This window comes from Echiichthys vipera (assembly GCF_963691815.1).
Source record: "Echiichthys vipera genome assembly, chromosome: 1".
Taxonomy (NCBI): Eukaryota; Metazoa; Chordata; class Actinopteri; order Perciformes; family Trachinidae; genus Echiichthys; species Echiichthys vipera.
Window position 1 is genome coordinate 27,555,095 of NC_139826.1, and position 12,926 is coordinate 27,568,020.

A 12,926-nucleotide genomic window follows, 5' to 3' on the forward strand; every position below is an offset into this window, starting at 1 on the left:
TCCTGAGCACCCTGTGTCTTATTCCACAGTCTCTGTCTCTCATTCCAGCTTAATGTGTCCGTAGGTGAAGCACATCTCTGACCCTTGAATCACTGACAGACAAATTTTGACCTGGATCTAATCCTAATTAGCAGATGTCCTCAAAGCAGCGCTGTCTAGGGTTTGAATTTGGAAAAATAAGAGACCTGAGTTCTAGAGATGACTGGAACTTGAACCTGATTTTTCAAGAGAAATAATATTGATGAAATAATGATGAAGAAGGTTGAAATGAAGGAAGGAAAGGGAGTAGATTAATAAATGATATGTGTGCGCATTTTCTCTCCTTTCAGCAAGTGCAGCAAGCCAGTATTGAGATGAAATGCTGATGAGAACAAAACAGATGCTCATCAGTGACTCAGATATAAAAATAGGGAATTGGGTGTATATGTGCTAAATATCCTTTGTGCAATAATAGGCTGCCATAATTGTAGCGGGAAGATTGTCATGAGTTCTAATTTGCATTCTAGCTCACCAGAAAAAAATCTGAGAAATACTTTTGGTGATGAATGAAACTTAGACTGAAAAGGCAGTGCAAGAAACATGCCCATCATACAACAGTTTATCATATTTTTCACTTGAAATTTAAATTGTAGCCGATCTATATAGGCATACAAACAGCTATTTGTCCAATAGTATGTACAATAGAGGGCAGCGACAAAAATAAAGACATTTGGTCTGAATTCCAAAGTTTTCTGGCATCTTGATCAGATGGTGCTTCTGTGTGATATTTAAACAATACTAAGAGTATTGACAATGCTAATTTGCTGATGTATAATGTTGACCATCTTAGTTTTGTGTGTTAGTGTGATGAGATTTGCTAATTTGCCCCGCGACCCCGTTAGGGACAAACTGTTGAAGATGGATGGATGGTTGGATGGTTGGATGGATGGATTTGCTAATTAGCACTAAACACAAAGTAGAGTTAGTAGAAGTATTGGCCAAAATAAAATTTTGACCCAATGGTGGCGCTTGAGGAAAAGTCAGGGCCATCACCAAAGTCAGTGAGATTCATCCTGAGGGGGACATAAATGTCTGTACCAAATTTCATGGCTATCTATCTCATAGTTGAGATATTGCAGTCTGGACCAAGCTGGTGGACCAGCTCCCGACTTTGAAGAGTAATTGAAAAATATTAACATTTTCTCATTAAGTTATTATCATTTTCTTTCTGTGTTTATTGGCTCTCTGTGAGGATTTAGAATAGTTATACCAATGCTTCTCTCAGTTTTGCAGGCAATATGGAGTGCATGGCTGAAAAAAAATATCCCATTTATCGTATCACTATCATATTGGTGTTGAATCCTCCTTCCCATTCAAGAAAATTCTCCCCAAGTATACAGAGAGAAATATTGTCTCAAAGTATTATTTTTAGAAATGTGTTGCCAATAGGCTGTCATCATACCGTGGATACCAGATGTCAGGTGTGTATGTGTCACTTCATACACATCTCTCTGGCAAGGGCAGCTAGACAGGAAGAAGAAGAAGTTAAAATAAGGAAAATAATCTCTAGAGGAGGAGAAGCAGCCTGTGGGGAGGTTTTTGTAATAATGTTTAGAATGGATTAACTTGTCAAATTGCCTTTCCTCAGTAGAATCTGTATGCACATACAGCCAGTCATGCATGCAAACAAGCAGGCAAACAAATCCATACACATATGATATCTGCGCAAACATTTGCTACACCCATGTACTTCCTACAGCCTTGCATAATATCTGTTCATCATTTCCCTGCTCTTCCCTATGCTAGCTCTTATTTTTCTCTCTCCCACGCTCATATATGTATATATAATTTAAATATATGTCCTTCACATTTTATGTGGGAAAAGGGCTTATTAAAAAGGAAAGTATGCTGCAAGTTTGCACACTGTACACCATTGATACTGTTTGATTGCAGTTTTCCGTGTCTCATTATTACAGGACTGAAAGGTTTTCACAAGTCCGCAGGTGATTCACAGTATCAAGCATGTGCTAGATTCTTAATAATTAACTCCAACAAAGTAAATGAACAAGTAATGTGCATGTGGCATTTAATATTTAATTTAGGCATACATAGAGGAAAATCACCTGGATGCTTCTCGATAATGCCGTCTATTAACAGACTAATTTCTATAAAATCTATTCAAACCCTTCAGTGCACCACATGCCTGTTGTTTAATGCAAAACATTCTTCAAGCACTCAAAAGCATTATATAAATTCAAAGGAGGTGGAACATTTATTGAGTTGAGAGAAAGGCTTGTTATAAATCTGTGCTTATCTGATCTTATGTTTGGATGGACAGGCTCATTGCCAATTAACTCAGATGCTGCAAGGTGATTCATGTAATTGATTGTGATATTATGTCAATGATAGAATAATAGCCAATCAATAGCAGAATTGGCAATTAACTGGATTTTTTAGTGAGGACATAAGGGGTGCAATTTAGTCTGTTGGCATGCTATCTGTTTGTAAATTGCATATTAATTCTTCATTATGCTTTTAATTATGCTAAACCAATTAATCAGACTTACTAATAAATGCTCTTCCCTGTTGCCTGTGTGCTTGTCTAACCTTGATAAGTAATAACGCTCAGTTATGTCTTCGAACAGAGTGGAGTGTTCGTTGCCTTCTACAATATGACATACTGGAGTAATCATTCCTTTTCGTAGCTGTAAGAGATAAGCAATATTTGTTGAGTCATAGATTCTCAGAAGACACATTTGATCATCTTGAATGCCTCTTTGTGCACACTCTCCTTCACAATTATTTTTACTTTGTAAATCCGGATGCTGTGTTATTGCTTGTTGAGACTGACGAAGGTCAGCTGTTGTCCTAATGCCTCTCAAGGCAGCAATACAGAGCAGAGTGAGCAGGGTGATCTCTGTGTTTATGAACAACTAACTGCACTCCGCTCAAAATACACTGTGGTTATTGCTCAGCCGAGCGTTTCTCACCGACAAGTCCTCCCACAAAGTACACTGCAGTATTCTGTGAAGAGGCACAGAGATGTTTGTGCAAACGTAAAATGTGCTCCTATACAAGAGGAGCAGAGAGACAACCACACTTAGCCCTAGCAGATGCTTAAAATGTCACTGTTGAACCTTTGAAAGTTTGGACTAAATATTACACCTGTGAAGTTTTCATGCAGTTTTGTTGGTGGTTCAGTTGTTGTTGTAGTTGCTGCTGTGTCGTGTTCAAATCATTTGCAAAATGTAAGATTTAAAAAACATTGAGTATTGCTTCTTGTCTCTCAGTTCATTACAGACTTTACTGCTCTGCTACTACAGTACTACAGATTGTACTTGTGTTCATCACACTTGTAGCAGTACGTATTTATTCACAAGTAATTAGTATTGCGTTTTGATGATATTTTTTGGATTGTCTGCTGACTTATTGCCGGTGATATTTGACTATAACCAACATTTGCCCAATCATTACATTTTTATGTCACAAAACATCCATAAGTGCACATGTGGAGCCTGTGGTACGTAGCTTGATTATAGCTGCACACATACAGTGAGTTCATCACCATGACATTGTTTTAGGAATGCTAAACTTTGGAGCCCTCACCCTCCAATCTGAGCCAGTCAATGATGTTGGCCATTTTTTATAACATTGGTGGCTGTTCACGGCATAGAGTTTTTTCACTGTGCATGGCACTGTTTTTACTGTAAATCATTAAGTCCTTTTTTCCTTATTTATCATCTACACAAGCAAAGAAACACAAGCTGACAATACCAGTGCAAGGAAAACAACTATAGTTCCAGTTGTCGCTTTTTAAGAGACATAACCCCATTTTTTTGTGCTGAAGATGTTATTAATCAGTTTTTAATCAGTGGCACATTGTACACATTTCCTCCCGGAAAACGTTTCAGACAAAAAAATCCTTCGTTAAATTTTTACAATCTTATTATACTGTAAATGTAAATATGTCAGGCCTTTCTATAGGCTGCTGCTACAGTTCGACCAATTCAACCGTATGGGTAGAAAGGCTCCTAAGGAGAGGTCTATGTAGATAACCCTTAATATATGACCATCAAGTCCACCTCACACTGGAAATAGCTTGTTGTTTACTTGTTTATTTTCCAGTCCAATCAAAATAGTTTGGGCTCTGGTATCATCATCATCAGGATTATTTCTTATACAAAACAATAACAAGAAAAGTCAAGTAAAGGTCTCACATGCCAAATCCATGTGTGAACATTTCCCACTGCTTTGTGGTGTCCTGATTCAGGAAAATTTCTGTATTTTACTTCACTATTTCCCCCTTTACCCCCAAGTGGATTCTTTTCTGTTTTCATCTCCTTTGCTATGGGAATAGGGCTGACGTCTATTTATATGCTCAAATGCTGGGGAGATGGAACCTCGTGGGATTTCTTTACAGCTCTCCCTGTTCGCTCTTTCTCTCCCTCTTCTTCCCCCTCTGTCCTTTCTTTATCTTTCTGCATCCGTCGCTGAGGGTTAGCCTATTTTTACATGTTGCCAATGCCAATAACCAGAGAGCTAATAAAGTACAGTCGGTGCTCAAGTGCAATTTAATGTATGAATTGTGATTGAACCGTAAGGACTGTAAATTCTTTTTTTGAGAAGCTCATACATAACACTAGGTTTCTAAGCAGTGGATTGATTTATCCTGAACCTAAAATAGCTTCTTGCATAAGAGTTTAGAGTTCTTAGAGAGATTTTTCATATTGGGAAAATGCATGCACAGAGAACTCAACTCCTCATGCAGAGTGAGACACACTCACGCATGATGATATATATATAACATTATACTGTAGGCTGCAGACCGAAATAGCCTCTAGTAATGTGGTTCTTCATTCTTATCCCTTGGTAATGCATATTTATCTGCCTGGTTAGTTACATTGGTGCAAACTGAAAAACATAATGTATTATTGAAACATGACTTTATTGGCGCAATTCTTGTTTAGATATGTTTTAACTGATCCATTCAATTCTCAAGGACATATAGACATGAATTCACTAATTCCTATAAAGTTTGGGGCCTATTCATGCATTTATTTTGATGGTTCTATGCAATGATTCCCTCAAAACTAATAATAATCCCTCACAAACATACTTGTGATCCTTGTACATCTTTTTTTTTTGATAACAAGGTGACAAGCTAGACTGTGGACCTGATGTAGACTGTGGACATCACTGCTAGTCTTACATCGATCAATATGACAGAAAATGAGTCACCAATTATTTTGAAAATCAATTCATCATTTAAATATTTTTTCAAGTTAGATATTACAGTGCTCTCGCACATTTTCTGTGCTTTATGAGATAGTTGGTTGAATATGTTTTGGCTTTGGACTGTTAGTTAGAAAACACAAGTCATTTTATGATTGATCGGATCTGCATTTCACCAATTTCTGAAGATTTATAGACCAAAATCACATAGAAAATAATCAGCAGATGAAAATAATGAGTGAAAATAATTCACAAATTATAAGCTGCACCCATACTGTGCACCTCATTTTAACTTGCCTTTGTTTAGGATTATTTCATGTGCAATATGGTAATACTTCAATCTGATAGAAACAATAAGATATCCACAGCATTATATGAAATGCTTTCAGCTACCTGTCATGTATATTTCACCCGCAAGAACTTGTTTAAAAAATGTTTGAGGAACTGCTTTTTTCTCGAGCTGACACGTCACTGGTCTTTATTAGGGCCAAAACTTTCAGGTTAGGTGCAGATGAAAATTTGCGAAGCAGCTCTGTGGAGATTGTCCTTGCCTTGCCTGTGTACTTTCGCACTGCAGTGTTCTGTCAATATAGTGTATATTTTTGTTAGTTTTTCTGCTGGTTCCCCATAATAACTGCAGCAGGCAGCCAGACTGAGATGCTTGAGATATTCCCACAACATCTCCAGGCACTCTGTGCAGCTCAGACACCACCTGCCACCGGGATAGAGAGGAGTGGACACATGTTACCTGGAATAACATATCTTACGTGACAGATGTCTGATCTAACTCTGCAAACTGGTTAATAGACAGCGCAGTCCAATGATTGAGTTCCTGTGTGTGTTTTGACATTTTAATGATTGACACACTCACACAACACATGATGGCTTTAATTCATATAACATGGGGTGGCTGTGGCTCAGAGGTAGAGCGGGTCGTAGAGATGGTCGTCTTACATTTGAGAGATCGGCAGTTTGATCCCCGGCTCCTCCAGTCTACATGTCGAAGTGTCCTTGGGCAAGACACTGAACCCCGAATTGCTCCTCATTCTGTGAATGGGTGACTGTGACAAATACTGTGAAAGTGCCTTGAGTAGTCAGAAAACTAGGAAGGCGCTCAGTTATCTAAACAAGGTTTTGTAGCTCTATTAGGTTCATAAAGAAATATTCAAACAGACTGAAGTCAGGAATTGTGAACTGAATTTGTGCATTGTAATTTAAAAGTTGGACACATAACAAAACAACTAACTTTTACATATTTGTCACCTTAAGAGTGCATTTTTGCAGTCTAAGTCATCGTCAAACTTCGGCTTCCTGTTTGCACCATTTTTCTCTGCTTTTTACTTTCTTTTAAAAAAAGTCAAAATGATCTAGCTGCTGTACTGTGAAGCATTGTGTCTGGGCCGAGCTGCTCAGAGAAAATCTTGGCCTCTCTACAAGATGTGGCATCTGAAGCCCAATGCGTCTGGCAATAATTCAGTGGAACGTCACCTTTCTGAAGTCCGATCTGTGACCTTCTGTGTGCAGTATGTTATCTGCTTCTCTGAGCACGAGGACAGTTTAAGACTTCAATCTGGGCTTTGAATTTGTATTCCAACAATGATCTCCCAAACAGCACGCTCGACAACAGAGGGACTGGATCTATTAGTTTGCCAAATCATATTCTGTTCAAGCAAAGGCTTTATGAATAATTAATGGTAAATATTTGAATCTCTGCTGGGTGATTTTTTTTTTTTGTCTGCTCAGCAGCCTTGTTCAAAATATTCCCCCAAATTCAGCAATAATGACAAACATGATAAACTGTTGCTGTATGTGTAGTAGTTTGGCTAACAAAAATGTTTCCCTCAGGCCGCACATAAACCTGCAGCTGGACAGTGAAATGGTTATTTCTTGGCCCTCCTTTCCCTTTAGGTATTCCTGTGATACTGAAAAAATATCTCTTCCAAACGGCGAGTTGTTAGATTTCCCACAAGTTGTTTTTCTTGAGCTTGTCTTCGGTAAAGTAAGTTGAAAAGTGGGGATGTTGCGTATGCTGTAGAGAATGCATTTTTCCTCTGGCTCCTTTTTAGATATTCTTTCCAGTTTGGAGTTTTTAAACTTCCTCACAATCCAAACCATCTTCATACTTGTATGTCAAGAATCACTCTTTGGCAAATAACCCTTAGTACATAAGTTAGTCACTAAGTCTAATAAGCTCATTATTTTGTGATCACAGTTCAAATCCCTGCACTCTTTCACCTCATCCTCAGGTCCTGCTCTTGTGGGTGTAGTCAGGAAAGACTGGGCCTCTCCAAACAGCATTGCCCTCTCCTGGTCAGAAGTGGAACAGCTGCCCTCAGACATAGTGGACTATGAAGTCAAGTACTTTGAGAAGGTGAAGTCTTTTATTGCACTAAATATGGTAGCTTGACATTTTTCTTAGACCATGTTTATGTACTATACATGTAAATTGCTTAGTAGTAACTTAGTGGTTTGTACTATAATAATTTTACAAATGAAATGCACCTCAAATGGCTACATACACAGAGAATAATCGTAGGTTAATGAAGAATGTGCATCGTTAGCGTGCAGAAACCCAAATGTAAGTGCAGAGCATCCATAATGTACTGCTATCTCCACTTTGTTCACCATCTGCCCTGATACTTAACAGGATGAAAATGATGTGTTTTGTTCAAATGTTGCTGCGATAATGGCTTTATGCAAACACATGCTCATTTGCCCTGCCAAAACTTGCTTTTGTTTATCATCTCTGGCAATCTATTTGTGCTTTTTCTGGGGGTTTTTTTAGGAGCAAGAGCAGCTGAGCTATTCATCAACACGGACCAAAACACCCAGCGTGGTCGTAACGGGCCTCAGACCCTCGACTGTCTATGTCTTCCACATCCGCGCTCGTACTGCTGCTGGCTACACAGCATACAGCCCCAACTTTGAGTTTGCTACTGCAGCTGAGGGTACAACTGTGGGGGAGTGGGCATAAAGCAATTGTGTCCTTTGTTTGTGTTTATACAGGCTGGGTTTTAGGGAGGAACGGCACTGATATTCAGTCATCCAGTCAGTTAGACTTGTGTTGAAATTATAATTGACATAAAGTTCTGTTTTAAAACAATGCACAGGGTAAGAAGGGAGTGATGTGAAGTCACTGGTGTTGATCAGCATCATTATAAAACCCCTGGAGACATTTTATGGTCATTCTTTGCTATGGTTCAGTGAAACTCATCAGTGCTTCTTCAGGCATAGGCCATTTATTTAAATCTGTATAAATCTGTAAGAAAACTGTTCTAGATGCACACATAACGCTCTGCTGATTCTAATCCTGAAATATGCAGGAATGCACATCCTCCTACAAGACACACAATTTAGGTGACAAATATGCAGATGTCCACCTTCACATTCTCATACTCCCATATGCCTATTTACTGTATATATTCGGATTGTGCAAATGCGCCATCTTTAATTTCACCTTCATTTTAACACATCTATATGTAATGCTCACTGTCACATATCATCATTTCACGGATGCAGTGATATAGATCTTTTTCATGTTCACCTGTTTTCCTATTTATCTTCATTACCTTCAGAAACCAAACAATATTAAAACTTTATCCTCAGTTAAATGTAAAACTAATGTTGCTTTGGATTACTGAATAAACATTTTGGTTTCAGCAGATGTCTTTCTCTTGCTACCCCTCAGTTGCTGTTAGTGAAATAAAATTACACACCGCTAAAGATAATGGTAATATTTGCTAATACACAAAAGTGCACAAGGAGATACAATTCTGTTGAATCTGTTGTCGAAAGATACCATTTCTTTTTCTTTTTTTTTGTAGATTTCATTGTTGGTCACATTTAAAATAACTTTAAGTTTGTTGTGTAAGAGTTATATAACATACTTTCCAACATACCAATGTAAAATGAAACAAAGTCCTGGTTATAAATTGATTGAACAGAAGCAAAGCAATTATAAGAAAATTAAATTTGCATTTTATATAATTAACGATGCTGCAGTGTTCTTATGCATGTTTAAGAAGCCTTTCCAATAGTGATACATATGGATAAAATTTTAATTTAGCAACACAGAAACTGAATATCATGGTGTTCTGTAAATTGTAGTAAATTGTGTCAATTATCTGGGTTGAACTCTGGGAGAGAGCTGGATATATTAGCAGATACTGACTGCTCTGGCTTCTGCTGTCCTCAGATCCTGATATCGCTGATCAGGGTCAAGTTCTGGTGGTTGTGACAGCATCTGTAGGAGGCTTCTCTCTGTTGGTCATCCTTACTCTCTTCCTGCTCATCACTGGACGGTAAGACACCCCCCTTTTTCCTGTGTGCTCCCGTTAACACCACACACACAAACTCTTCTGTGCTTCTTGCATAATCTCCAGAGTGACGCTTAAACCAGAAGCCTGTTAATGGACTCCCTTTTTGCCACCAACAAGACACCCTTATTTTCCAAGTGACTGAACCAATTTTCTGCTTAATTACTCAGCAAGTAATTCATGTACCAGCAGTTTGCTCCATCCCATTAACGACCACAGGTTAGCTCGGACCGTTGTCTTCAGTCCACCTCTGGTTCAAAGGGTTTTACCATTAGTGCCACTTATTAATAAACAATGAAATATGGCCCAGAATCTGTAAGTAATTTGTCTGGATTTTTACCTAATTATGATACAAGCTGAAGTGATCATCTTTGATCAGACAATTTGCAAACGTTGTATGCTGAATAAATCTGAACTGGCAACAATGTGTCACACTTTAAAGAAGAAAAATACTTCTTTCTACTTCTCACACAACAAAATTGTAGATATCAGGCCTCATGCAAGAACATTTTTGTTTTCTTTTACTAAATCTTTCACATTTATTTGTGACTCTTGCTCATACAGGCGTTCCAGTTCGTATTGACAAAACCCTCAACGGCACAAACATGAATCAAATGTTTCAACTTGGTGAACGCTTCACGTAAATGAACAGGTTCATGTTCGTCAGATTTGATTATTAGCATAGTCAACGCCACTATGTTGCTGTATAAGGCTACCTGTTCCACTCAATTTGTGGAATAAAGGGTAATTAACAAAAATGTTACCCAACCATATTTAAAACCTTTAAAAAACAAGTGTGTTTCCCCCTTTTGTGGAGGTTGATTATCTGTTAATGGCTTACTAACAATAAATAGTACTAAGAGGAAATTGGTGAATTCTCAGAAATCACTTGAACATGCCTTTTGAGAACACATCTGTTCTTATGAGTGGTTTTTGGAATTAGGTCTAATACGTTTTCTAAGGAGCACCCTAAAAATGTATGTAGTCCATATTTCAACACATAAATATGTCAACACTTCAGTAAATGTATTTTAGGAAAGGGCTGTATTTCAGGAACATCTCCAGTTCTGTCCCTTTGGTTTGTCGGTAGAATACTTCTAAATTTGAACAAACACTATTCTCATTTTCATCTGAAATATACTTAGCAGCCTTGGAGGCAATATTTCTGTATGTGACACGGCTAACCAGATATCTATCAGACGCCTGTACCTCCATTAAGTGTACCACAGAGATGTGGATGTCTTTTATATATTGTTTCAAACTTCCCAGGTGCCAAGAATGGGAGCATACTACAGTATGTGAATGAAACTTAAAGGTCCCATATTATGCTCATTTTCAGGTTCATACATATATTTGGGATTTCTACTAGAACATGTTTACATGCTTTAATGTTCAAAAACATTATTATACTGTCTATCTGAATGAATCTATATTCCCCTCTGTCAGAAACACTCTGTTTTAGCGCCTACCATAAAAGGCCAGTCTGCTCTGAATGGGCAGCGTTTCTGGGTCCTTCTCATCTGTCTGTGTCTCTGTCAAGTTCAAATGTATTTATGTCCCTGTAGGCCAATTTATTATACAGCAAGTAAAACAACATAAAGACACAGTAAAAAACAAGTGAACATACACAGACAATATGCAGTACATACATAAAAAAAATTGGAAGGGGGAGAATGAAGTGTGGACAAGCAACAATATACACATGGATGCCGCTTATTGCATTCTACTTTCACTGCAGCCGGGGAATGACTGTAACAGTGCTGTGGCGGCACTGTCTAGCTATATATAGTAAAGTTGCGACATCACAAATATACAGAAGTCCTGACAGCTCATTTAAAGGCACAGCTTCTGCATATGAGCTGTGACCATTTCTCTGTAGATTAATCATTTGATACTTCCACAGTATTTATATATCACCTCGACTAGTTTTTTTTATAACAAATGACATAGAAATCTCACTTTTTATAATACAGAACCTTTACGATACCAAGGGCCGGTTTCACAAAGATATTTTATACTGGTCATTAGTGTTACGGCAGTCTTACAGTAATTTTGTTGCTAGATTAGTCTAGACATTTTAAGTCTAAAAAGTTAGCTACCCTGCCCCCAGGCTAACTGTGGACTAAGAGCCAGGTTATTCACATGAAGGTAGACGTTTATCTAAAGCCTGACTAGCAGTTAGATCTAGGTCAAAGTCCATCTTCGTGAAACCAGCCCCTGCTACTTTATCAATTATTTCTCTTTGACCCAGGTTTAACTGAGTTTAAATATAAATAGAGGGTTTTTTTTTTTGTTGTTTTTTTTCTTATACTGGCTCATAAATGATTTTCATATAAATAAACTATTTTATTTCAAGTGAAAGGTTACAAAGTATCAGAGCATTGCAGTCATTTGACGACATTTTCAAAGGCAACCTTCCTCTGTATGGTTTGTACATGAAGGATGCAGATTGTTCTTTTTGCTATCTACAAATATTCGATTGCTACTCTTTTCCCAGCTCTCCCTCTTTATGGAGGCTGAGCCTTGAAAGCCCTAAATTTGTGGGACTGTGAATAGGATAAAAACTGGTAAATGAAAGAAAATAAAATGAACTACATGAAGGCAAGGAGAAAAAAATTGCTTTAGGAGAATGGGTTATAGAAAAGAGGCAAATGGATGTCTGTTTTTTCCACCAAAGACGTCTTTGCACACCAACAGATTAGAGACGTGGCGGCAGTTTCTGCTATTAGAACAAATGCTCACTTTTCCACCTTTTGTCATGAAGGCAGTAAATCTGTAAGATGTTGCTCTAGTCTTCTGTCTATTATGTCAACTAATGTACCGTGTTGAGCACAGAACACTGAGAGGGTTGTTAGCAAAAAGAGAGAAGGCGGTGAGGAAAAAGATGTAACGGGGTGTTTTATGTGGTGACGAAGGTGAATCTAACCCTGCGGCAAATTGGTTCGCCTGTGCAGGTGTCAGGGTTACATTAAGGCCAGGATGAAGTCAGAGGAGAAGAGGAGGACTCGCTTCCACAGTGGACATGGTACAGTATATAATGTTTTTTTTTGTGTGTGCGTGTGTATTTTTTGTTCCTCACAATGGTGAGCATGTTCTTCAACAGACTGCATGTTCTAACTCCCTGGGCTTTGGATGTGACAAGCTTACAAAGAGCGGTCACAGTTTGCCAGTTTTTAACCACCATTGACAGTATCTCATAGCCTCTTATCGGATTGTGACAAATCTTTGGTAACTGCTGTTCCTTTTTTAAGAATTATAGGATTGACCCAAGTGTGGTTGTGCAATTACAGATAAAAGCAGTGATATTGATTGCCCTCCACAGGGGACACGTATCATTCTTGGGGAACAAAATGATGTCCTGTAATTTACCAGACAGTTCAGTAAGAACTCTTGTAGGAT

General features: G+C 38.1%; 1 protein-coding gene across 1 annotated transcript in view; it reads left to right on the forward strand.

Moving 5' to 3' along the window:
- LOC310945563 (ephrin type-A receptor 6-like) overlaps positions 1-12,926 on the forward strand; it is a gene marked incomplete at both ends in the record, with an annotated part of 52,282 nt that overhangs the window by 33,829 nt on the left and 5,527 nt on the right. The window contains 4 exon segments of the mRNA XM_083911694.1: positions 7,458-7,582; positions 7,997-8,159; positions 9,407-9,512; positions 12,482-12,552. Coding sequence (XP_083767820.1) covers positions 7,458-7,582; positions 7,997-8,159; positions 9,407-9,512; positions 12,482-12,552 — 465 coding nt within the window.